Source organism: Haliotis asinina, chromosome 10 (assembly GCF_037392515.1).
Source record: "Haliotis asinina isolate JCU_RB_2024 chromosome 10, JCU_Hal_asi_v2, whole genome shotgun sequence".
In the NCBI taxonomy this organism is placed as follows: Eukaryota; Metazoa; Mollusca; class Gastropoda; order Lepetellida; family Haliotidae; genus Haliotis; species Haliotis asinina.
In genome coordinates this window covers 39,281,845-39,307,121 of record NC_090289.1, presented here as the reverse complement: position 1 = coordinate 39,307,121, position 25,277 = coordinate 39,281,845, and the positions used below count along the sequence as shown (strand labels likewise).

At 39.9% G+C, this 25,277-nt stretch overlaps 1 protein-coding gene across 1 annotated transcript; it reads right to left on the bottom strand.

The window, feature by feature from the left end:
- Positions 1-1,745: 1,745 nt before the first annotated feature.
- LOC137298177 (uncharacterized) lies at positions 1,746-21,060 on the bottom strand. Its single transcript, XM_067830328.1, has 5 exons — positions 20,986-21,060; positions 16,817-17,607; positions 7,696-8,416; positions 5,385-6,040; positions 1,746-1,824 (listed from the first exon to the last, which is right to left on the bottom strand). Exons 2-5 carry the CDS (start codon positions 17,577-17,579, stop codon positions 1,820-1,822), a joined length of 2,145 nt encoding a protein of 714 aa, XP_067686429.1. The 5' UTR covers positions 17,580-17,607; positions 20,986-21,060; the 3' UTR covers positions 1,746-1,819.
- Between the last annotated feature and the right edge of the window lie 4,217 nt (positions 21,061-25,277).

The window sequence follows — 25,277 nt, the reverse complement described above, 5'->3', positions numbered from 1 at the left end:
TTATGAACGCACCACCATTTCCCTCTATTACCACATTAATTTTGACACTCATCTTGCATTTGTTAGTGTTTGTTTCTAGTCGTTTGTTTTAAAATGAAAATCGCATACATGCAAATTACATGCCATACACCAATCATCTTTCAAAAGGGACTACATTCCAAATAACTATGGTTGTAAGGAAGTGCAAATGGTGATGCACTTTCAAAACATTCAGTAAGATATCCTAAATATTTTTATAATGGTACATTTTAAAAAATGAAGATCACCTACTTTTTCAAAGAGTATATATACGCTATTGAAGCGTTAAACATAAAAGTGTCAGATGAAGTCAACTTCTTTAAAAGACATTGACTGATGCTCATAATGTTTAAACGTTTGTTTACAGGTCGTAGTCGTGTAGCTGAAAAATGTGAATGCAACATTAAATGACAAGTCTTGCTATAGGCATTTAGCATGTTATGAAAGTGACTCACACCGGCAGCAAGTTCTGTAAAGTTATGTTATTTTGAATCATTCCCCTTATGTACATATTATACATACTGATGGCATATTGCATTACCGGATCATTTACAGAATGATTTTCCTATCACTGTGTACAAAGCCTGAAGCCTCACCCAACCGCTGACATTTATGTCGGGATTATTGATCAAATGTGCTTAAACCCTTTTTCCACACTAAATGTACTTAGTTCAAGGTTTATGTCTGTATGTGGCTTATGTGAAGTTAAGAAATGTTACAAAAGCGTCTTTTCATTTTGATTGTTTATTTAACAAACCTTTTCGGATAACCTATAAACAAATACTGTTCATAACAAATATTCACACATCTACATGGGTCTAACAGATGTACACTGAATAACCTAAAAAATACTCTGAGTGTACAAGATGTAAACTGAAATAAAAACGAGTTTATGTATATTCAATACTGAGGAAAGATACATTGGCGTCAAATAGGTGAGACAGATCTTGAGGGGGTGAGTGCAAAGAAACCTGTTCATTCCTCCATAATATTACCCTCAGCTGTGTATACTGCAAATTCTAATAGAGAATATAACATATGAATATAACAATATATGCCTTTAATATACTATCATCCATGAAAACTAAAGTCAACAACCATGGTATTCACGAAAATGCCCTCGAGTGTTGATAAGTCACATTTTGAAGATTAGTAATTTTTTGTAGTATTTTAGCTCATTGAAACAAACAGTTTTGGGGGGTACAGTTCGGCACACAGACGTCAAAGGTCAAGGTCAAATCTACATCAATTGATACAATCTAGCTTGTCAGTCAGGGGAGGTAGACAGGTTACGTAACATTCAAAGAGGAATGTAAATACTTTCTACTTTAACAAGGGAATTTTATGAAAAACATCGAACGGAACAATGTGACAAAAACTCTTACACTCTGCTATTCAACCTTTGGAATTCAGAATCTAATAGGCGTCCACTTATATCAAGCTTTCTAACTTCACTGGTAATGGGCGCATGCAAGGTGAAGAGATCTCTATTGCAAAGGGTATGGGGAAACTGTAATAATGGTGGTTGGTATCACAGTTGTAGGTCAAGGTGAAGGTCATCTTTTGGGAGGTAATCACACGTGCTTGGGTCACGCCAGGGATGGCAGTCATCCGGTCACTTCCGGTTGGGAAGTTATTCGCCGCAATACATACATTTTCACCAAAACGAGACTTTAAAAAAATCTAGGTTAACTACAAAAAGACACGTTTTCAAAGATGTCTAAGCAGTATATTTCAAACAACGGCGATGTACGTATTACGTCAAATAACGCTATGGAAACACACAGGAAGTTGTGGATCGTCACTCTGGAATGGAAACAACATGGGCAGTTACAACAGGTGATTGACTACCACGTTGAGGTATATGCGGGGGAGTACTGCGCCTCTGCAAGCCCGGAGTTCTACACACAAATAGGACTGCTACTTCCAATTACAACGATACCAAATCTACTGTTTGTCTACAGGAAGCATTAAACTTGAGAAGAATAACAATATATGGATGAACAAGTTCTTTGTTACAATGAGAGCATCACTCTTGGTAACGGTGCCAGCCTACACGTAATCGTCGCTCTCATTGTAATGAAGCTGTTCAACCATATATTGTTATCCTTCCTTAGCTCGGGCTACTCAAAGAATTAACTACTACTGTGCTACTGTTGAGCGTTAATACTTCAGCTGCATTACCTGTCACTACAAATACAGCTGCAATAACTGTCACAACTGTCACTACAAATATAGCTGCAATAACTGTCACAGCTATCACAGCTACACCTGCAATAGCTATCACAGTTGTTGCCACAAAACAGCGGCAATAACTGTCACTGCTATAGCCAACAGCTACAGCTGCAATAACTATCACAACTATTACTCACAGCTACAGATGCAATAGCAATCACAGCTATTATCAACAGCTATCTCTGCAATAACTGTCACAGCTATTATCAACAGCTATCTCTGCAATAACTATGACAGCTATTATCAACAGCTATCTCTGCAATAACTATCACAGCTATTATCAACAGCTATCTGCAATAACTATCACACCTATTATCAACAGCTATCTCTGCAATAACTATGACAGCTATTATCAACAGCTATCTCTGCAATAGCTATCACATCTGATACTAAAAGCTATTATGTTACTGCCAGCTGCAGCTGCAATAACTACCACAGCTACTATTGCAGATTCTACTTCTACAACTACCTGTAAATCTACTACAGCTACTTGCAGTTTCTAGCAATACTACCACGAATACTACCAATACTACCTCGACAAGGAATAACTACAGCAAACTACGTTTACTACGAACTGGCGGATAATCACTGTTATTTTTTTAGTCCATCACACGTGCCATACATTTTAGTTGAAATGTCTAAAACGAACTAAAATAAGCTCTGCGTTTATGCACAGGGGCTTGTATCGCTTATAAACGGTGTTAGAAAAACATATAGCTGCATAGACCATAAAAGGAAAGCGATGTAACGAAGAAACCACAGTCAGCTCAATCAAAGTTAGATTTCACTACTTTTTATAGCCTACGGATCAACAGTCAGATGATTTCCCTAGAACATGGATGAAATCTTGCCCTACATTGGTGCTGTCAACGTGGCTGGACTTAATAAACGAACTTAAAAGGCGAGATTTCGCCGTTTTGGGCCATGATTTTGGCGAGGAATTGCGGAGGTGGCTGTTACCGATGAGTCGTGGCATATAAGTTTTGAAATTATGATCCGATTGTGACCACTTATAGCTCATTTGGGCTTTCGATCCGTAGGCTAAAAATATTTTGCGAGGTGAAATCTATCTTTGACTGAGCAGGGGGTGGTTTCGTGTTTGCAACACTTTTCTTCTATATAGTACTAGGGTAGGGTCTGTGCACATGTACGTCTTTCTAACGCCGTTTCTAAACGATACAAGCCCCTGTTCTTTTAAGCTCGTTGTAACCGTAGGTTACTGTATTTCAGTTAATGTTGTAGGATTGTTTTATTATTAATATGATCAGTAATATCCAAGCTGTGGAACTGAATTGGGAATGGAGCGTTGGGTTTTTGCTTGGCAACGAATGCTTAACGTGTGAATAGCACAAGCACTCGTCCTGTACTAAGAATCTTCTTCACATTATCACAGGACAATGGTCGGGGAAATCCTCCTTGGTGCACTTTGTACTCATAAAACAATACATTACATGCACAATACATATATGTTGTACAAAGAACCGATTTGGTAATGATGATATTTGGCAGACATAAACATTCATCATTTAACAGCACAAAGCCGGCAACAAAAGCCAGTTCATAGTCAGCTTACCATGTTGCAACCAGACACATATACATATAGTAGCATTCTATGCAGAAGACAAAATACACCGAAAGTGAGAGTTAAAAGGGCACGTGTGTGGCACTGTACATGCTTAGCGCAGACAACATAAAGGGCATCATCACTCCGGATAAACCAAGTTGCCTCAGAGGCACTGGACTACTTATCCAACCGGTTACCCATTTACTGCTGGGTGAAAAGAGGCAAGTTTGAACTGAATACCCTGCCTGAGGTGAGACAACATGTTAGACTTATGCATAGTCTCTGGACATATATAATTTTGATAGTAACAAACTAAATAGAAAAGGAGCCCCAAGGAGACCAGAGATTCAGAATCTGAACCTGAGGAAATCTAGCCTTGCCTGATGCGTCGTTTCTTTTTCCCGTGAGTATACATTGGGCATGTTTACTGTATACCATTCTGAAATTAGAGTAGCCCATCTTAAATCACGACAAGGAAATTCAGACCTAAGCTGACCCTTCCTTGAACCTGATACAGCCACGGCTGTCCTACTAAATCACCACTGTATCGAATCTAAGCTGGTTATGCCGAGCAATATGTGAGAATCTAGCATTGCAATATATAAGAACTGCAAGACACAAACACTGATAAATTACATATATACCCATGACAATGTTAAGCTCTATGCGCTCTTTCCATATAACCCGAAATTATGGGTCATGTCTGTTTGAGATTGATGTCAATGTGATACATATTGATCGTATCACTTATACATGCTGAAGTACAAGCGATGCTTTTTGTATGCTTTGAGCAGATGATCACATGGAACTAATAAAAACTGAAAGGGTGGTCGAATAACTGATAGGGTCACATTACGGTTACAAGACCGGAAAAATAAGTCAAAGATCTTAATAAAGGTTCTACTTCTCAAAGGAACTACAATGTCATCTGTGCTTATCTGTGAATATCAAATATAGATTAACACATGCAGAATCAGCTGTCATTTAGCAGTACACATGATACAGAATAACTAGTCGATTTTGATTCTGAACACGAATAATATTCTTATTAAGTTAATTTGTTACATTACGGAAATAAACATGATCCTTGCACTTTGGTCGACATATCCTCTACATTCCCAAAACCGGGTTCAACGTAATTTTCGACCATAATGCATCAGTGTCTGTTACCTATTTCTGGAAACTGTACTTTGTGTTTTTGAAGTGCTGTCTCAAGGTTAATACGGACAAAGAAGAAGAAAAACAGCCAAAGAGTTAATAAATAAGTCAAAGCGAACACATTTAAGATGGCCGAAGTGTTCGCTGGTATTTCTGATTCGACATAAATGTTCAATTGTCAAAGGAAACGTACGTAACTATTAGTAATCTTTTCATGCATGAAATGTGGCATGCATATGCTTCAACACAAAGACGTTAACATATCATCGCCACGCTCTTCAGCTACACTGCTAGCATCATCACAGCCACAACAGACTACACCACCAGCTACGTCACCAGCAACAAACAAAGCACTATGTTTTCAAGACATACTGATCTGAAGACGAGCAAGTGTCAGAATGACCCATACTACATATTTTCTTGTGTCCTTTCTTCCAGGCCTGTTTCTGACACGCCGTTGAGCAGTACCACGCCTTCTTGCACTTGGAGCACTGGGGGAACTTCTTGCCCTCGTCTGCCGACTTACCGCACTGTGTGCAAGCCATAGGTCCGTCCCCCTCAAAGTTACATCTGATACACCTGCACCAGAAGTTGTACGAACGGTACAACCAGGCTCTGCGTTGTCTTCGGGGCATGGTGGTGTTTATATAGGTGATGCACACCTCTTCGCCCTTCTTTATCCCTCCGCGGACACGTACCCCTACGCCTGGTTTACCATCAACAACATAGTCCATCACTTCCGCGTTGTTTGCGCACGAGTGGTTCATACATGCGTGAAGAGGAAACATACCGGCGAACTCTGCTTCCGGGGGATCAGCTGGTATAAATTTGGCGATGCCTTGCCATCTGGGATTGTTTCTGAAGCGCTCGATGAAAATTCGAAGCGGATTTCTGGAGTCGGAAAACGCTTGGACGTTGCATGTGGCTTGAAAATATCTCCCGTCAAACTCTCGCTTTGTGATTTCGTATTTCAGTCCGTCGCCAAGATCTTTGAAGATTTCAGTCATGAGCTGAAACATCTTGGGGATGACATCAGCATTACTTGAAGAGCCATAGGCAATGAATCTGAAATATGCGTCATACATGAAGTAATAACATACCACATAATATATCTGGGATTAAACTTTCGTTGTAGAGTAAAACTTCTAAATTACTTTTCGGAGTGTGTCCTGACCTGGGATTCGAACCCACACTCTCAGAGTCAGGCATATAATTGCCATCCATCTAACGTATAAACCACGGAGTGCAAGAATTTGTACTTTACTAGGAAAGTGTAATGCTAAGCATAACATCTGTTAAATTAAACAACTTCCCGAAAAGGCTTTGTGTATCCATTAATAAATGAATATGATGAATATGGATTCTGTTAACCTTTCAGTAACATTCATAACATTAACAATCTAATTCCCAAGAACCGTAAGTTATCATTTCCTTTCACATTAATAGAAAACCCATGAGGATTTTAATCTCAATGCGTTCTCGATAAATAGACGTTCTATTATATGACGAATAACAATTAACACATACTTTGTAGTAGGCACACTGGCAGGGATGAAACTCCATGTTAACGTCAACAATGATCAGAACTATTTTAACGTGGGTGTAAAACGTATGTTAATATATTTATTAAGGCCAATCTACGGGTTAGTTGTTCATACTGATGGCAGTATGAAAACAGTGGGAGTTATATATCTCAGATGGTATACGAAGGGTGCAGGGGCTTACTTCTATAACGCTGTATGGTTACATGGGTTGTGATCTATAGATATTATATCGTTACGGGTTGACAGTCATTCTGGCCAATGCGGTGATTGAAATAAAACATGCACTAGGTGTAAGGTTATCGGTGGTGCGCCATGTTTGTTGATACAGACTGACGCACAATGTTACTGTAACAGACAGTGGCGAACCGCAGACAAACGCATCATGTTGCTGTTACAGACTAATGCACCATGTTTGCTGGAACAGAGAGTGGTGAACCAGAGACTAACGCATCATGTTGCTGTTGTAAACTAATGCAACATGTTTGCTGTAACAGACAGTAGTGAACCACAGACTAACGCACCAAGTTACTGTAACAGACTAATGCACCATGTCTGCTGGATTAGACTGGAGTGCATAACGGACTGATGCAACATGGTCTTTTAACATACTGTGATGCACCACAGACTAACGCACCAAATTGCTGTAACAGACTGTGATGCACCACAGACTAACGCACCAAATTGCTGTAACAGACTGTGGTGCACCAGAGACTAACACACTAATGCTGCAATAAACTGAATTTTTATAACAAGTGTGGCATTAAGTTAGGAGGGGTATAGTGGGAATGGTTTAACACTGAAAGTTGGGACAATATAATGGGGGATCGAGAGGAGGACGAGGGTGGTCGTGAGTGCAGAATGAGAAGAAAACAAAAATCCTTTTGTCACAGATTGTTACCATGATAAAGTAAATTTCAAAAGTACAAAATATTCTTTATGATGCCTGAAGTTGCCAAATGATTTGCTACGATATCCAACACAATATTTAAAAGGCTTTACTAAATAATTAGTGCTTAAATGCACATATAATATTGTCCATGGTAGTTTTGATAATCTTCATTGTATTTAGAAGGCAAACGTAATAAATGCAACAAAAAGGGAAGAAGAGTACCTGTTAGTACCATGCTCCGGGAGATTAAAGTTAGAAGTGGAGAGGAAATAAAATTCTTAAATCACCGCCGCAGTGGAGCTTGGGCCATGCTCCAATCAGACTTTATTGGGATGGATCTTCCCGCCTTCTCAGCCAATCGCTTTGCCTCACATGCTATTGTTCCCCACATCCTGACAAGAACAAAGGGAGAGAATGACGCGTTCCACCACCCCTTCCAGCACTGACCGTCGCCATCCTTCAGCGTTTTGTAATCGTCACAGACTTCATAGAGCCTGTTAATGGACTTGTTTACTGAAGGACACACCACTCTGTGATAGGTAGTCCATGCCTCATCCCTGCATTCTATACTACAATATATTTCTCTGGAACATCCCTGGCATGGGTGAATTTTTCGTTTCGGCCAATATTGGGCGATAGCTTTTTTCAGTTCCTCATTTTTAAGATCTGCGGCTGTGAATACCCCTTCCGGTTTTAACATGGACACTGCGCATTGGCAACACGCAGGGACGCCCTGGGTTGCTAGAGTCTGGGCTAGAACTACTGGTTTGTCAGTCAATATGATATCGTGATTTCCCATATCTTTCTTAGCCTTCACTGCACGGCCATATTGGTTGAAGATCACATCGGCGTTGGTTTTGGCCGATAGGGGGCCATATAACCTGGCAACGCGGATCGTCTGGAACAAGATGGCGGCCTCCTTGTTGTCCTTGTCCTTGTTGAGCTGTGTGGAGCGTCTCAGCCATGTCTCCGCCATCACTGGTAACTCAAGTCCAGCCAGGATCTTCCCTGTTGATAAACACGGAACATGTCAGACTATTGTGGTTTTGGTTTGTTTGCGTTTTTTTTGTCTGGGGGAATTCTGTTAGCTTATCTTGTATTATTGAACAGTTGAATTTACATACAGACACAGTTTCAACATCGTATATTTGAACTGTAATTATTGTCGAAGTGGACATGATCTAACGCTACTTTTAGCAATATTACAGCAATATTCAGGCGTGAGGACATACTCATAGAGCTTCATTCATGTACATTGTTCGTTTGGATGATTTCTTTGGCATTTTCAGTTTGTTTGTTCGCTGGTAACGCCATACTCAGCAATTTTCCAGCCATATGACAGCGGCCCGTAAATAACCCAGTCTGGACCAGAAAATCAAGTGACAGACACAATGCGCACCGGTCTGTGAAACTGGGATGGGATGACATGTCTCTTACGACAAGCTTGGGTTGCTGGAGATCAATTCTAATTCTCTTTCGCAAAGAGATGCACGGGGGATCTAAACCTTTTAAACTAACTGTTTAAACACACAGCGCTACCACTGATTAATAACATACACAGCAAAAATAACTTGGTTTCCGTTCTTGCGGAAACCTGATGGATACTGGGTAATGTAGGTTTCCGCTAGGTTTCAGTTTCAGGAAACGCGCAATGAGAGTTTCCGCATAGTTTCCACAACTGAAACTAACAAGTCTTAGTTTCCGTCATGTTTCCGTCAACTGAAACTGTAGTTGGAAGTTTCCATTTAGTTTCAGTTTACTGAAACCTTTATAGCTGGAGTGGGTAAGTTTCTGGTCTTGCGGAAACCTTGTGGATCTTGGGTAATGTAGGTTTCCGCTAGGTTTCTGTACAAGGAAGATGACAATGAGAGTTCGCTTAGTTTAGAAAGCTGAAATATGTTGTATTATCTTGTTATATTTATTACATATTTATTTGAACAAAAAACAAACGCTGGGAATATTATGATCCAACTGTTTCATTTCTTAGAAAAGCTCACATTTTAATGCAACAGGGCAGTTGCAGTAGTACACAATTCGCTGTATTAAGAAACTGGGGCGCTCAGAGAAGAGTAACAGAATTCTCTGCACACAAGCATTGCTCAGGAAGTAGGCACACTGAATGAAGACGAGCTAGCCAGTACACAAAGTGCTTTGTTCTTCTGTAGATGTTTGTTGGTGTATGCGAGTCCTGGTTAATATCTGGCGAAACATCTGAATCCGAATCAATCAGGCTCTCACATTGTGGTGGTAATAGCTCGCAAACCTTGAATGTGCTGTTAATATCTTGGTCACTGTCAGTGTCTGGAAAGGAAAAGGACATTCAGTTTGAATCATCAATTCAACTGAGAGACAATTCAATGAATGAAACACAGCAATATATATGATAATGCAGATAACATGTATTACAAATATTAAATACGTATTACCATTTGCTCACTTTCAGTTATTACAGTTACATGTATGATACATACATTAAATATATTAAACATGGATAGCAAAGTGACAGTGCAAACTCGATTTTTAGTGAAATCTAAAACTTCTTTGATGACTAACCTGATGAAACATTTGTCATTCACCCGAAAAATCTTTACAAACTAACAAACATCTTGTTACGGAGATGGAGATAACGTGTTTTTCTTGAAACAGACGTCTGGCAGTGAGGACAAAAAAGCCGTATTTCTCCTGGAATTTAAAATATATGTATATATTATGCTTGAATCCATGTACAGTTACACTTTGAGTGAGGTCAAAGGTTTGTTGTATGTATTAACATAGTGTCAGCTTCATTATAAAGCTATATGAATAATATTGTTATAAAAGAGATTCCCTTACCGGGCATCATTCTCCGAGTTTGTTGGTCCACAATCCATATCTGTAAATCAAATAACTGACACAACGATTCTTTCAGAAATATGAAACTTGAGGTGTGATGATAATGTCAATGCATTGTAGGGCTAACACATGCAACATGTACTGATGGACAAGGTTTTAATGGTTATAAAACAAATATCAAACCAGGAAACTGATTAACTGGTACAACTGGATACACACAACTGACACAGGACATAAGATACTAGATAATTTGATGAACTAATAAATGTATGATGTGACTTGGTTGAAATATTTCTGGAGTACAGATTATATGAATAGATATAACGAAGACATATATGCGGAATATCTCTGGGTACCCATGTTAAAACAAATATTGTAGAAACCAACCATATTTCAGAAACGTATTTCTCGTGATTTTAGGCTGTTTTTCTTGACAATTACTTGTCGCAATGTCCACAAAGAACTGTGTCCCTGCAGCAGAAAGTGCCACGAAAAGTCTACAGAAATTATGCATGTACAAATCATAGCCAAAGGGTCAGTGGGATTGTGCTTCATTCTTCATTCACATTGACAAATGAATTAAGGTTTCAAAGAAATTGTGACACATCACCAAATTATATTAGTAATAGTAGTAAAGTTAACTTAAAGGGTAGATAGGGATAGTAGATCTGGATGTATAACTGAAAAGAACAAACAATGTTAATATTTCTAACCCCCGTGCATGTTGTGAGCACAGTGCGTAAATTACTTACATGGTATGTGGTGGAGGGGAGGGTCCATCCAGCAGAAATATATCCGGATACTACCTTCTCCTGACAGGATTTTAGAAAATAACTTATTTGCCACAATAAAGTTTCCCATGAGTGCTAAATCAGTAGGACTCATGACGCTCGGGCATGTTAAAGTAAGGTGAACATGTTTTCACAATTAATCACTGTTAATAATAACAAGGTCTACATACTGATGCTTGACACTGAGAAAAAGCAATCAGTGACGCTAATGCGATGAAAAGACTGCTAAAACCATAACTGCTCACTGTTGTCACTTTGAGTACTTACATTGAATCCGCTGAATTCCACTTTTCACACTCCCCTTTGATGTCGGCAATGTAAACAAATAAACGAATGGCGACAGGATCACGTCCACGCGAGACTATCTAATTGTTAACAAAACAACTCACAACAGGGTGTACCTTCCTCTTTTGTTGTAGAACGAGGAAATCTACTGTCAAATGGTCACATTAGATTTATTAAAAAAACACAATGACAAAACTGTCTATTTCCCGTGAGTGTTAGCGAGACGCCATCTTGTTTGGCGGGTAGGAACAAATTTGTTTTCCTAGCAATTATTTTTCAAAACTTTAAGCATAAGATGGCTGCGTCGTGTAAACTTTGCCATGGCCACCTCACTTTCCCCAAAAGCACTCGACGAAAGAATTCGCGACTTGGAGAAGAAAGCAGAGAACGGATGCGAGCAACTCGGAGTACCTCGGATGTGTCAGGTAAGACCGAGGGTATTTCATTGTAAATAACGTTTAAAGAAATATTGCGTTAATGACAGAAATCCGGATAGATTATAAAGTTTATCCCGCGAATGTATATTTTCGCTGGTAGTATTTTTAAATGTTATCGTTAAATCTAAGTAAAATAGGCCTGAAAAATAAGTTTGTTTATATTCCATTTCAATAGATCGACATGGTATAGAATACACCAAGCTTGTATTTGTAAGTAACTATCTTAGTACTAACCACAAGTATTTATTTAAGTTTAAAGGGGCAGACTTTTGATTTTAGTGCTCCTGTTAATAGTTTGCAAATTTTAGCGTTGCAACTCGGTTAGCACTTGTACAAAAGGTGTGTGTGTGTGGGGGGGGGGGGGGGGGGGATGAATTACGATCTGCATCAAAAAGATCCGCCATGTGTAGTGGTTCACTCATGGGTTTACTGGGTATTGCAAGATGTATTTCACCAATTCAGATATATTTTAAAGAATGATACAAATGATGGGCTTTTACAATGGCAACATTTCGGTGTAATTTATTAAATGCAATCCTGGATCATTAGTGAAATTGTTTACCCCCAAATTCGCTCAGAGGGGTCAGATGTGTTTCTGAACTATTTGAGGCAAACACTAAATTCATATAAGAAACTGTTAGCTCTGCATAGGATACATTTAAAATTTCATGTAATTTTTCAATAATTTAATACATACGTGTTGAGCATAATAATATATATATACCTGTTATATTTAACGTATTTGATTTAATCTTTTAGGCTGTTGTGAGAAAAATCTGGACATGACCCTTGTCTATCGAAGGTATGTGCTCATGTTACTAGGTAATTTCACTTTGAATATTTCATTAATTCACTTCCCTACGTACGTTTTCTCAAAATGAAAAATACATGAAAGTATCATTTGCAAATGGATTTGAATAGCCGGTAAACTAAATCAGTTTAACATTACACCTGTGTGAAATTGCCATCAAACTGACCCCTTGATTTTACAATGCTTAATTGCTGCAAGGTTATGTCATGTGATATAACTAAACTTCTTTTATCATGATCTTTATGTCAGTTGTTCACTTACCGGTTGCATAACTTTGACAAACAGGATGTACATAGAATTTGCACGAAATAACACAAAGGATGGTTAGCCTTTTTGGAAGTTATTTTAAATCATTTAACTACAAAATGGTAAACTTTCAGAACAATATATGTATTCAAAGTTATAAATCTGCAGTTTACTTGGTTGTATAATTTTCACTGACGATCGTTAATTTTAATAGACATTGTGTTGAATGCATGATTGAATGAAGTGCAAGAAAAATGACGTTTGCTTTTTATTTCAGTAAAGCCGATGACGAGGACTCTATGAATATAGTAGTCAAAGAAACAAGTGACTATATCACGACCAAGGATGGTCAATAGGATCTTGTGAAGGTAATTTTCACTCACCTGCCTGTCATTATAAATAGCTAATGATTTAAATAATAGTGTAAAGACAGATTTATGGATGTTAACTTCAGTAACCAAGCCAGCATGGCATATATAAATACCTTTGCCTAACAGATGAACTAAAATGTGTGAAACATGCTGTATAGTACTTTAAACATTTATTTTCAGAAGCGCTTTGTAGAGTGTGGCGGAACAGGCGTGATGATCTCAGTAGACAAGAAACCGGAAAGAAAGTGTCACACAGAACAGAAGCAAACAAAACAAAAACAAAAAGAATGAAATCCGTAAGTATATCTATTCGAATAATAACATGTAACAATTCTTCTCATTACAATGTGTGACAGATTCTAAGTTCCGGAAATATACATTTAAAATGTTTATGGATTATTGCTTTTTACATTCTTAAGATATGTAACACATGATTCAGATCATAATTTCATAAATCATAACATAAGAATCAAGTCAGTTAATGGTGATATATAAACATGTTATTACACTTCAGTGACTTCATGTCACTTCAGAGCAACAGATTGTGTGTCCATAAGAAAATAGGATATGTCATTAAATGTGATGAACTGCTTAACTTGTGTTGGGGTGATTAATGAAGTAAATAATTTTTCACGACACTTCCTTTTTAATAATTTGCAATCCATCTTGGCATTATGGTTTATCTGTTGATTGATTTTTGTTTAATTTTCAGAAAATTGCACTGCGCATGAAAAGCCTGAAAACTATTGACTGGCCAGATCGACGAAAGGAAAGGGTTTCAACTATACTTACCTTGGAAATGACTTCACCAGTTGTGAGTGATGAAGAAGATGCCAATTCATTGCTCTCTTACCCCTTTACCTGGGAATCTAAACTCAAGATGTCTGCACTGGACTCAGCCACAATTTTCAACGCCACCACCAAAGCTAAGGCCAACATGAAGACCAGGATGCGGCATCCAACCACAATGACAGAGATATCCGCTCAAGGATGCCCAAGTGGGCTAGTAAATAGCTAATCGATCACATGAACGTAATTTTATCTGTGATCAATTAAATTTGAATTATTCTCAATGTAAAACTTTAATAGTTTTGATATTCTGATTGTATTTCAATTAATACAATCTTAATTTTTATCTATTTTCCAAGAGACCTTTGTTTACTTTAAATACATTTTTTGTACTTTCAATGTAACCTAAGTTCTTTATTGCATTTTATTTCATTGTTGTATTGTATTGCATGGTGTGTGTTATTATATGTTTAGCATTGACTGACTGGGGTGTGTTTTTCTGTGTCAGCGTGAGGAGGTGCAGGTGGAGTCAAGGGATGCAACTGTTATAGCATGTTTTTAGAAATATTTTTGTCATAAGTGACAAATATTGATCTGTTATCTAGTGCTATATCTTTTTATTATTTGTTAGATATATGTTTGATCCATATTTGTCTGAAAATAAAACAGTGAATCTTATTGTATCTTTTGTTTTTCTTCATGTATACGTGATGATTGTACACAAACTCCTTATATTGTCTTTGCCAACCAGGAGTAACAAGAATGTTATATGCAATGACACATATTCAATGACTCCTGTGAACCCGAGTAAATGAAATGCTGTGGAAAGTTTTCTGGCAACAGAAACTCTGCGGAAACCTGATGGAGTCTTGGTAACTGAAACTCTGCGGAAACCTGATGGAGTCTTGGTGACTGAAACCCTGCGGAAACCTGATGGATCTCTAACTTAACTGAAACTCAACGGAAACTTGTTGGAGCATGGGTAACGGATACCATGCGGAAACCCTTAGAAAGTGGGTAATTGACAGTTTCCGTCATTGCGGAAACTCAGTGTAAAAGAACGGAAACTCACTGGATTCTTGGTGGAAACTGGTGGAAGTTTCAGTCCACTTTCCATCAGGTTTCCGCACTGCGGAAACCAGGTTATTTTTGCTGTGATATAAGAGCATTAAGCAAAAGAAGTACACCCAGAGATCACTATTTCTTTAGCAAGTATACCACTTTTCCAAACCCAAACAAAACCCACCCAACTAGCTAGAACTTGCATACTTCAAATCATTAATATTGCAGAAAACACAAGGGAAGACTGACTGAGCATAGTTTTACCCTCAGTTTCACACTATTCTATCAATATCACAAAGGGAACACTAGAAATGGACCTAACACATTGTACTCATGTGGGGAACTGAACCCAACGTTTTAAATAACCATTAGACAGCCCCATCAGATTGGTGTTCAGTAAACCACGCTTGTCATTATAGGCGACTAACAGGGTTGAATGGTCCGGTTCGCTGACTTGGTTGACACATGTCATCGTATTACCATTGCGTAGATTGTTGCTCATGCTGCTGATCACTGGTTTGTGTAATAGAGACTCGATTATTTACAGATATCATATATACCAGCTATCATATAGCTGGTATATCGGTGAGTGTGGCGTAAACATAAACTCACTCAGTATAAAGCCTAGAGCGTTCTTCAGTCTTCCCTCCAGCACTGAGGTCTGTGTTTTCAGTGTAAACACCAATGACCAGAAGTGGCGGTCGTCGACGGCTCAACATACGACAACACCTACTATAGGAAGCCACCCAGATCCCAGACTCCCCTTCCTAGAGCTTGACATTTACCCACCTTTCTCATAAACTCGCAAGTGTTGAAAGTGCATGCACTCGTTTGCCACTTGTGCGGAGCCATTTGTTTCTATGTTCCTGGCACTACTACAATCACAGAGCAGTTTCGCCTGTATGTGCTAGCCAGCCAGAGCATGCAGGCTGTATCAATATTAGCCCGACCCCTGACCTTATTCCGTTGCAAGACAGGTGCTCGCTGTTTATATCGAACGATAAGCAATTACCGGAGAACGCAAACAAACCGTCACTGCAGCCACGTGAGTTGATAGTCACAGTTACCTTCAGTGGGAACACTGCTTTGAAATACCCAGTAAAGCAGAAACAAACTTAACCTTTCGGAAAACAATACGACAGCGCAAAGTAAATGCTATCAAATGATTCAAAGAACAATTTGCGCTTGTTAGACAACAATTAAGTGCTATTTTGACACCTCCTGTTAAGATTTTTTTTTCCTTTTTCTTTTCTTTTTTTCATGGGATGTCGTTGAAGGAAAACCGAAAGTATTTTCAGTGTTATAAAAATACATCTCATATTCGCTCTGTGTATTAGTCGGAAACTTCGCTGGAAGGTCTTCTGATGTGGAATGTTGTGGTCTACACAAGACTTTCTTGCAAATGTTTTCATCAAAAACATAGTGTGATTTTGACAGTACATGGCTCTAGCAACTGATTTTATATTAGGAGATTTAACCTTTTGTTATTATCACAATCATTATTTACAGTACAGATCAGTCAAGAGCCCTCCCCACTCCATAAAGATGATACTGACACGTCCTGTCGCCAGAAGTGCTACAATTTGCTGTGCAGTGTGCGTAAACCATTCGTAAGAATTCTAGATAATAGCGCTGATAATGTTTCCTGGTTTGTAGCGTGCACACCTGCATCGTTTCTATCTTTCCTTCCTCATCAAACCGACACGTGGTGATGTGACTGAAATGATGTGGCATTAAACCGTAACTCACCCACAAAATATCAAGATTTATTTGTCCACCCTTACCTCCAAGAAGCCACACTTCCGCCGACCGCACCGATTCGGAGAATGAGTTGACGGTTCTGAAGGCCTCTCTGTAATCCTTCTTTTCGTACAGAACCTCAATCCTGCCCTTCCACGTTTCAAAGTTGGTAGCGTCATGCTCTAGAGCTGCCGTGAACTCCTCTAACGCTTCGTCCAAGGCACCTTTGGCTTTGGCCTTCAAGCCTTGAATGAGACGCGCACGAGACAGTTCAGGATTCGGCGTCAGTGGGGATATGTTCGGAGCATCAAACAGCTTCCATGTTCTCATTATTTCTTTCTCAAGTCGCTCCACATCGTCGTCTCCAGGGTAACGCTCCTGGGAACACAATCTCAAGGCGTCATAATTAGACTCCGATTCTTTCTCTGCGGCCTCGTACTGAGTGACAATGGCATGTTGTAGATGTCGCAGTCCAGCCGCGATGGCTTTGTCGTCAGCGTTGACGTCCAAGCCTGACTTGTAGGCTCTGTATGCCTCTTCAAACTTTCCTCTCATGGTCAGGGACTGTCCCTGTACAACGTAGCCTGTCACGCACAGAGGGTCTCTGGATGTGCATTTCTCTGCTTCGATCGTTGCCTCCTCGTACCTTTCCAGGCCAAGCAAGCACTGGGCTTTCTTTAGGTAAACTTCCGTCTTACACTCGATATCACTGCCTTTAGCTATCTTATTATAATAAGACAATGCCTTCTCAAATTCATTCGCACCGAAAGCGTTCTCCGCTGTCCTTAAATAGTCTGCTAGAGACATTTTCTGGCGTTGTAGTTCAGCCTTGATCCTACAAAGAAATACAAAGTTGGACATTACAAGCCCTAGAGGATGATCTTGTATCAGGATAAAAATTATGCAAATAATTAGATAAATATAAATGTTATTGTAGCAGTTACAATGTTAAAGCTGCTTTCACCAGTATTCCATCATTTTGAAACCTGGGAATCACTCGTGAATAATCAGGATTTGAGGTGCGAACGCTTTAATAAACAGATAATTCGCGAGTTTGGTGTTATTGGGTTTGACTGTAATCAACCAGGAAAACAGGGCATCGTGTGGGTACAATGTGCGAATATTGCAATCAAATTGCTCACACCAGGTGAAGTCCACATGTAGTCGTACACGTGTCGAATGTGAAGTATAACACCATTCACTCAGAAATTCACTCAATACAGCAACGCGTGTGCCTCTTGCTTAAAGAATCATTTCACTACTGTCCTTTCACTAAACAAGATTCACTAAACACTATTTTATGGCTTTATAATTGCGTAAATATAATGTACAAAACCATTCTTTTAGTAATAAAAAACATCCACTGTGAAAATCACTATGGATAAAGTGTTCACAAGAGCCTGTGTTTTTGAATGACTTTTAAGTTGACAAACGCCTGTGTTTATGAATGACTTTTGTGTTGACAAAAGCCTGTGTTTACAAATGGCTTTTGAGTTGACAAAAGCCTGTGTTTACAAATGGCTTTTGTGTTGACAAAAGTATGTGTATATCAATGACCATGGACATAATGTTGACAAAAGAATGACTTTATGAATGACTATGGATACACTTTTGACAAAAGTATATGTTTATAAATGACTTTGGATAAAGTGTTGACAAAAGTCTGTGTTTATGAATGGCTATGGACAAAATTGTTGACAAAAGTCGGTGTTCATGAATGACTATGGATGAGTATTGACAAAGGCCTGTGTTTATAAATGACTTTGGTTACACTGTTGACAAAAGCCTGTGTTCACGAATGACTGTGGATGAGTGTTGACAAAGGCATGTGTTCAAGAATGACTTTGGATTCAAAGGTATAACATGCTCATTGATAAAGTGGTGAATATAGGCAACGATAAATCTGTGCTAAAGAAATGAAATAAAAATTTCGATAAGCCTTTGATTTAGGATAATGTAAGCATATCCCCACCCGCCGGTTGCACCTGTCACAAATACATGCACAGACAAGTGAAATGTTCACCTCGACATTTTGGTTCATGTCTAAATTGCATCGGACATCACTCTTGCCTCTGACTCATATTTGGAACTCCCCACGTACATGTAACCATAAGACTTGCAAAAAAACTTACTTAGGCCTTATCGTTGTAACCTGGAACATACAATTGAAGACTTTTCGAACAAGAATAGTATGGCGCTCACTATTGGAATGCTGAAGTCATAGCTCCTAATACATTCATACATTCTTGAGTGATCTTAGTTTTACGCCGCTTTTATCAGTACTCCAGCAATATCTCGACTTTTGGATTGCTGAAGTCATCCCACCTCATACATTCATAAATTTTTAGTTTTACGCCGCTTTATCAATATTCCAGCAATATCACGGCGGTGGACACCAGAAATGGACTTAACATATTGTACCCATGTGGGGAATCGAACGCAGGTCAACGGCTGGACACCACTACGCATGGACATAATAATGAAAGGTCGAAACAAAGCTTGAGGACACAGAATAGCGTTTTGCCAGTGCTGATTTGTTGGTATCTGGGAGAGACTAGAAGCTGCACTGCAACACGTTAGAAAACAGTTTTCACGTCGAGACTGTAATTGGTGGGGGAAAGCACGTAGCTCTGGCATTGCGAATATTGTGTCTGATCTATGAAGTTAAGACTGCAAGAAAATAACTCAGTTGGCGCCATCTTGGAATCCGTAAAGGGGAATAACTGCAATTGAATGTGACGTCATCTAGCATTAACCACCTCCCTCTGTGGCAAATCGATTAAACTGTCAAACTCAATGTCAAAATACAAGCTCCCCTATCTTAAAGCCTTGGTCTTTTCAGATTTATTTCTTTTGTATCGTTGGAGCATATTACTTCAGCGGTACCATTGTTTTAGCTACTTCCAGTTGTTGCATATGGGAGCCTAACCTAACCTTAAGCTTCCTTCCGATCATGCGCAGAGTGGTGCCGCTATAAATAAATCTCTCCGTATCATTATACAGACGAATGAAATCCATCGAATGTCTTTAAAAAATGAAATAATACAATATGAAGCAAAATTCTGTTCATCTCCAGTTTTGTTCGAGGTTAAAGTATATGCATGTATAGAGTTTAACGCCCGTACTCAGCTGTATTACCAAAATCACTATGCCAACGCATAAATAATCGAATCTGGATCAGCCAATCCAGCGACTGATATTATCAACAACACGCTGACTGAGTACAAGGATGCCATACAGTCGCGTATACCAGTTTGGTGAAAAAAACTGAGCGTCTTCCCTGCTAAGTATACGTAAACAAGAGGATCGCGGGCAGAGTGTAAAGGGGAATGTCCCCCTTGTTGGTGCTTGTTTTTTGGATATAGTGAGATATCCCAGCACCGCTTGTGTATGTAATAATTAACACACAAACACACACACACACACACACACACACAAACACACACACACACACAAACACACACATATACACACACACACACACACACACACACACACACACACAAACACGCACACACACGACATAATATATATAATGTAATGAGTAAATGTGTAAATCATCAACGAGGCTGGACTGATAAGACTATATAATTGGGACTCTGAAGTGGCGAAAGTATTCGCCATTGGTCATGTAATAGACTTGCACACGTCTCTAGTATATAAGGTAATAATATACAGTTTAAATGATACTTTCTAGAAAAATATTAATATTCCTCTAACGGACTGAGGTCCTGTACTATCCACTTATCTAGACTTGCCTGTTCGAATGATGGAATTACTATATGCACATCCATGGGCTCAGCATTCAGTAAGCCTTGCAGCAAGGTTATAGTCTTGTAACGGTTCTGTCAAGTTTGTTACAGGGAGAACAGGTTTTCCAGTTCACGCCATTTCGTCATGGACATCTGCCAAAGTCCTCGTTTCCCGAGAATTGCAAAAATACACCCCCTATCTGTTGACAATAGGAACTACACTGCTGCATGTGCCACTCACTTAAATCCACGGCACCGTGATCTTGGTAAATATAGCTCGGCGAGACACCATGCCATAGATTCTAGCGTTCTACACAACTATCTCAGACGTATTCCACACTTCATACACACCAGAACATATCGACATAAACGTGATACACAGAACCCATTATAAACACACAGACTCCTGGTACTCTGGCTTTGGGTACTCTTTGTTTACCTAAGTAACAGCCATTACTTACGTAAACCTTGGTTCGCTGTGGTGAGATGTCTTAGTGGTGGGAGCTGTCTCTACAGGGTCGGTACCATGATGCGCTTCTACATCTAGCGACGATATAAAGCTATTACCTAGACCACGCGTACTCACTAACTGACATCCCAGTATCTTCCCTCCAGCAGATCAAATATCCCCCTTCCTCGCACTAACGGACATCCCATTGCCAGCGCCACCTGGTGCCAGATAATGGCGCCACGCCTTCAACACGTGCGTCGACATGCAGGGGAAGAGTATCGGTTTCGCGTTCGTATCGCAGGGGGCAGGGACTGGTAAACTCCGTATCTGTGGGAGAACTTGGCGCCCCTTAGTCGAGATGGGTCAGAATTAATGTGTGCATGAGGTGGGTGTTATGAAAGCTGTGCTGAAAGCTGTGCTGAAAGCAAGCTGTCGGAGAGAAGACGGGATGTGGATTTAACATTGGAGAAATTCCGTGTCTTTTCATATCTATGTTCTTGTTTGACTAACACTTCTCCAATACATGCATTTAGTACATATCATTACATATCATAAGTTTCGAAATTATGTGGAATTACGTTAGATATGAATTTTTTGTAGGTTACATCTGATTACAACAAAGTGACGTAACCTCGGGAAGCTCTGCGGTTCATAGCCAAGCACAGTAGAGTAACGCTTGCGAGACAATACGGCGTTGTCTCCGGCAGAACGTTAATGTATCTTTAATTTATCATCCAAAATTGTGTTTCACGGGAGATATTGCTTGTGTGAGGTCATGCAATATCTCCTGACAGATCTTTTACAGTGCCCTGACAAAGCTATCAACTTAATGACTTCGCAATGCTATAATGATATCTCTGCTCTGCAATTATTTTGGTAATACAATGTTCGGAAATAATTCGTTAAAAATCAAGTAATAAAGTGTGATATGGGGATGATAGATAGAACCATACCCTCGTGTCTAATGAAATCAAGTGTATCAACATCCATTGATAAAAGTAAAAATATTCTCGGCAAGCCTCGGATATTTATAACTTTATCAACTCGTGTTGATAAATTGATATCAGTAGCCATTTGGGTGAGATTCTCTATATCTCATTGCCTTACCGTAATCACTGTGAATATTTATGATAATCACTTTGCATCTGACTGCAGGGAGCTCAGAGATCTAGGATCATTATTCGTCAAAATGATTTGCCTGCATGACTGACCACCAATAATTACGGGCGGAAGATGTTATCTAATTCATGACGTAAACTGATTCGAACGCTCTATCGTTTCCTCTAATTAAATCCATTTATGACATCACCGACCACAGATGCCTCCCAGTACATACCGACCATAATGACAACCCCAGACCCCACCCGCCAGACTCAACACGTGTTCAAATTAAAGTAACGTCACAGATTTTCAATTTTATTACTATGCGCCACCAAAACTAACCCAACTGCTGGAGAAAGACATAATTGTAACCCGTGGAGATCAGGGTTAGAATTAGTTCTCACCAACCGATGCTTGTCATAAGAGACGATTAACGACACTTGGGGTGGTGAGACTTGGTCGTCACTTGGTCGTCAGATGTCATTGTATCCCAGTTCTCTAGATCGACGCTCATAATGTCAGTGGATTTTCTGGTCCAGATTCACTATGTGCAAACCGCCGTCATATATCTGGGAAACCGCTGAATGCGGTGTTACACAACGACACAAAATAAAATTTATACAAACACAAAAAGACATAACAGAACATGTGAAAAGTATGCATGAAAACAACTGGCAACAGGTCTTCAGGAACTGGTGAAACTGCAGTAACATCAGACTTGTCCTCAGCAGCCTATGCGATGAGTGAGTGAGTGAGTTTGGTCTTACGCCACTTTTAGCAATATTCCAGCAATCGCACGTCGGAGGATACAAGAAATAGGCTTCACACATTGTACCCTTGTGGGGAATCGAACCCGGGTCTTGAGAGGCGACCCAAAAGATAGGATGAGCATACTCGGGACTGGGTTGTTTAGTCTGTCACTGTATTCCGGTTGTGGGGTTCAATGCTCATGATGACTATAACTGGACTGTCTGGGTTAGGAGGGGTGGTGGGGTAGCCTAGTGGTCCAGCCGATCGTTCGTCATGCTGAAGACCCGGGTTCTATTTTCCACGGGGGTACAATGTGTGAAGCCCATTTCTGGTGTCCGCAGACATATTTGCCTCAGGGTCTCTATGACAGGCTACCTGCAGCTGGAACTGATGTTATTGAGACAACATGCAACAGCTGACCTGAATGGATTCTGATCGAAGCGTCCGTTAAATACACTATTCCCCATTGTTGGTATGGACAACGCATTCTCAATGATGAAACAAGTCTTCGCCCGCTAATACAGAAGCATGCAAAGGAACGTAAATCAGTAATTATGTCTACATAAAACTTTGCTAACTACCGAATAAACGTGTCAATCCTCAAAACATCAGAGACGATATGCCACAATGACAAGCCTTTTCCTTGGTTAACTTCCCTCTGATTTATATCTGCACGTGTGTGTCTAGGTTTCCTCTGAATCTCTTACCTTCCGTGGCCTCCTTTTCAATCTAAATGGGTTTATTAGTTAAAATGAAAATTATATATTCAGAGTGAGTGAGTGAGTTTAGTTTAACGCCTCCTTCAGCAATATTCCAGCTATATGGCGGTGGTCTGTAAATAATTGGGCCTAGACCAGACAATCCAGTGATCGACATCACGAGCATCGATGAGTGCAACTGGGAACCGATGATATATGTCAAACGAGTCAGTAATCCTGACCACCCGATCATCGTCCCGTCTTATTTACGGGATCAGGCATATATATATATATATAGGCAAGTTCGCTGTCTTGGCTGACGCAAGTCATCGATCCGTGGAGAATTCATTTCAGCAACCCATTCTTTGTTGTTAGAGACGTTTAGTGAAATCAGGTGTCAGGACCGGGTCACATGGTTCACACATGCCATCGAATCCCAGTTGTGTAGATCGATGCTCGTGAAGACAATCACTGGATATTCTGGTCCAGATTCCTTTATATACAGACCGCCGCCATATACCAGTACACTGGTGAGTGTGTCGTTAAACAACAATCAAATACAGCATGTATTATTGTCATATGATTTACACACTCATCAATAAGGTAAATTCGTTCGGTATGTTTCCATACAAATCTCGGCACAATGCACGTTTATTATATAGGGACTAGAATCAAATGTACTCGACACTTAAATGTACTACTCGTCATAGTTGAACGATTTCAAGTGAACTGTAAACGCACGAACCCGATTCTGGAATGTATCTCGTTCACGACCTCGCCTTAGTCACGTACTGGTAACTGCGTTCCACTTCTTGCCTTTACGGACTACGGCCACCCTCCCTACCTCCTAAATCACTGCACCCTCAACTCTCCCCCACCGACCCACCCCGCCCCAACTCTCTCTCTCTCTCTCTCTCTCTCTCTCTCTCTCCCTCTCTGTAACACACACCTGAACGCAAGCAGCGAAAGTGATGGTTGCCACGGTAACCACTCGCCGCAACCAATCCATTAATCGCTTAACGTACTTGCCGCTCTAATGCCGACGAACGAAAACACACTCGTATTTGCTGTCAGATTTCAGGAGCAAGCTTGGTGTATATTTAGAACTGTTGGAAACCTAATTACAAATACATGACAAATAAAGAAAACGAGTCAGTTCTGTGTTTACAACTTTGGGAATAGGGAAGTAGTGTCACGCTTCACAAAACTCTTGCGACATAACGTTCGCCTCTAGCATAAAACGCCTACAGTCGTTTTGCATTCGGCAAAATCCGGCCTTGTTCGCAGGCCCCGCCCATTTGCTCCAGCTTCACGTAGACAGGCCAGCAGAAAGACAGCCGAAGCAGTGAGCACGAGAAGTTCGTCAAGTTTGGAAATATCGCAAAATGAGCGGCGACTGGCAGCACGGACTGTGTGGATGTTTCGACAACATCGGGATCTGTATTGTAGCATATTTTGTACCTTGCTACACGTTCGGGAAAAATGCTGAAGCTGTTGGAGAAAACTGCTTGACGTGCGGAATAGCCTCACTGGTACCTCTCCTCAACATATTTGCCTGGATTCAGATTCGAGGTAAAATCAGGGAGCAACGGTCTATCGCTGGATCAACAATTAACGACTTGTTACTGATCTGTTGCTGCCCATTATGTGCCTTGGTTCAAGAAGCGCAGGAAGTTCAGGGTACCCCGGGTGGAATGGCAATTGCACGAGAGTAGAGGAGGATGTGTAAAGGGAAAAACCTGAGCGTTGATGT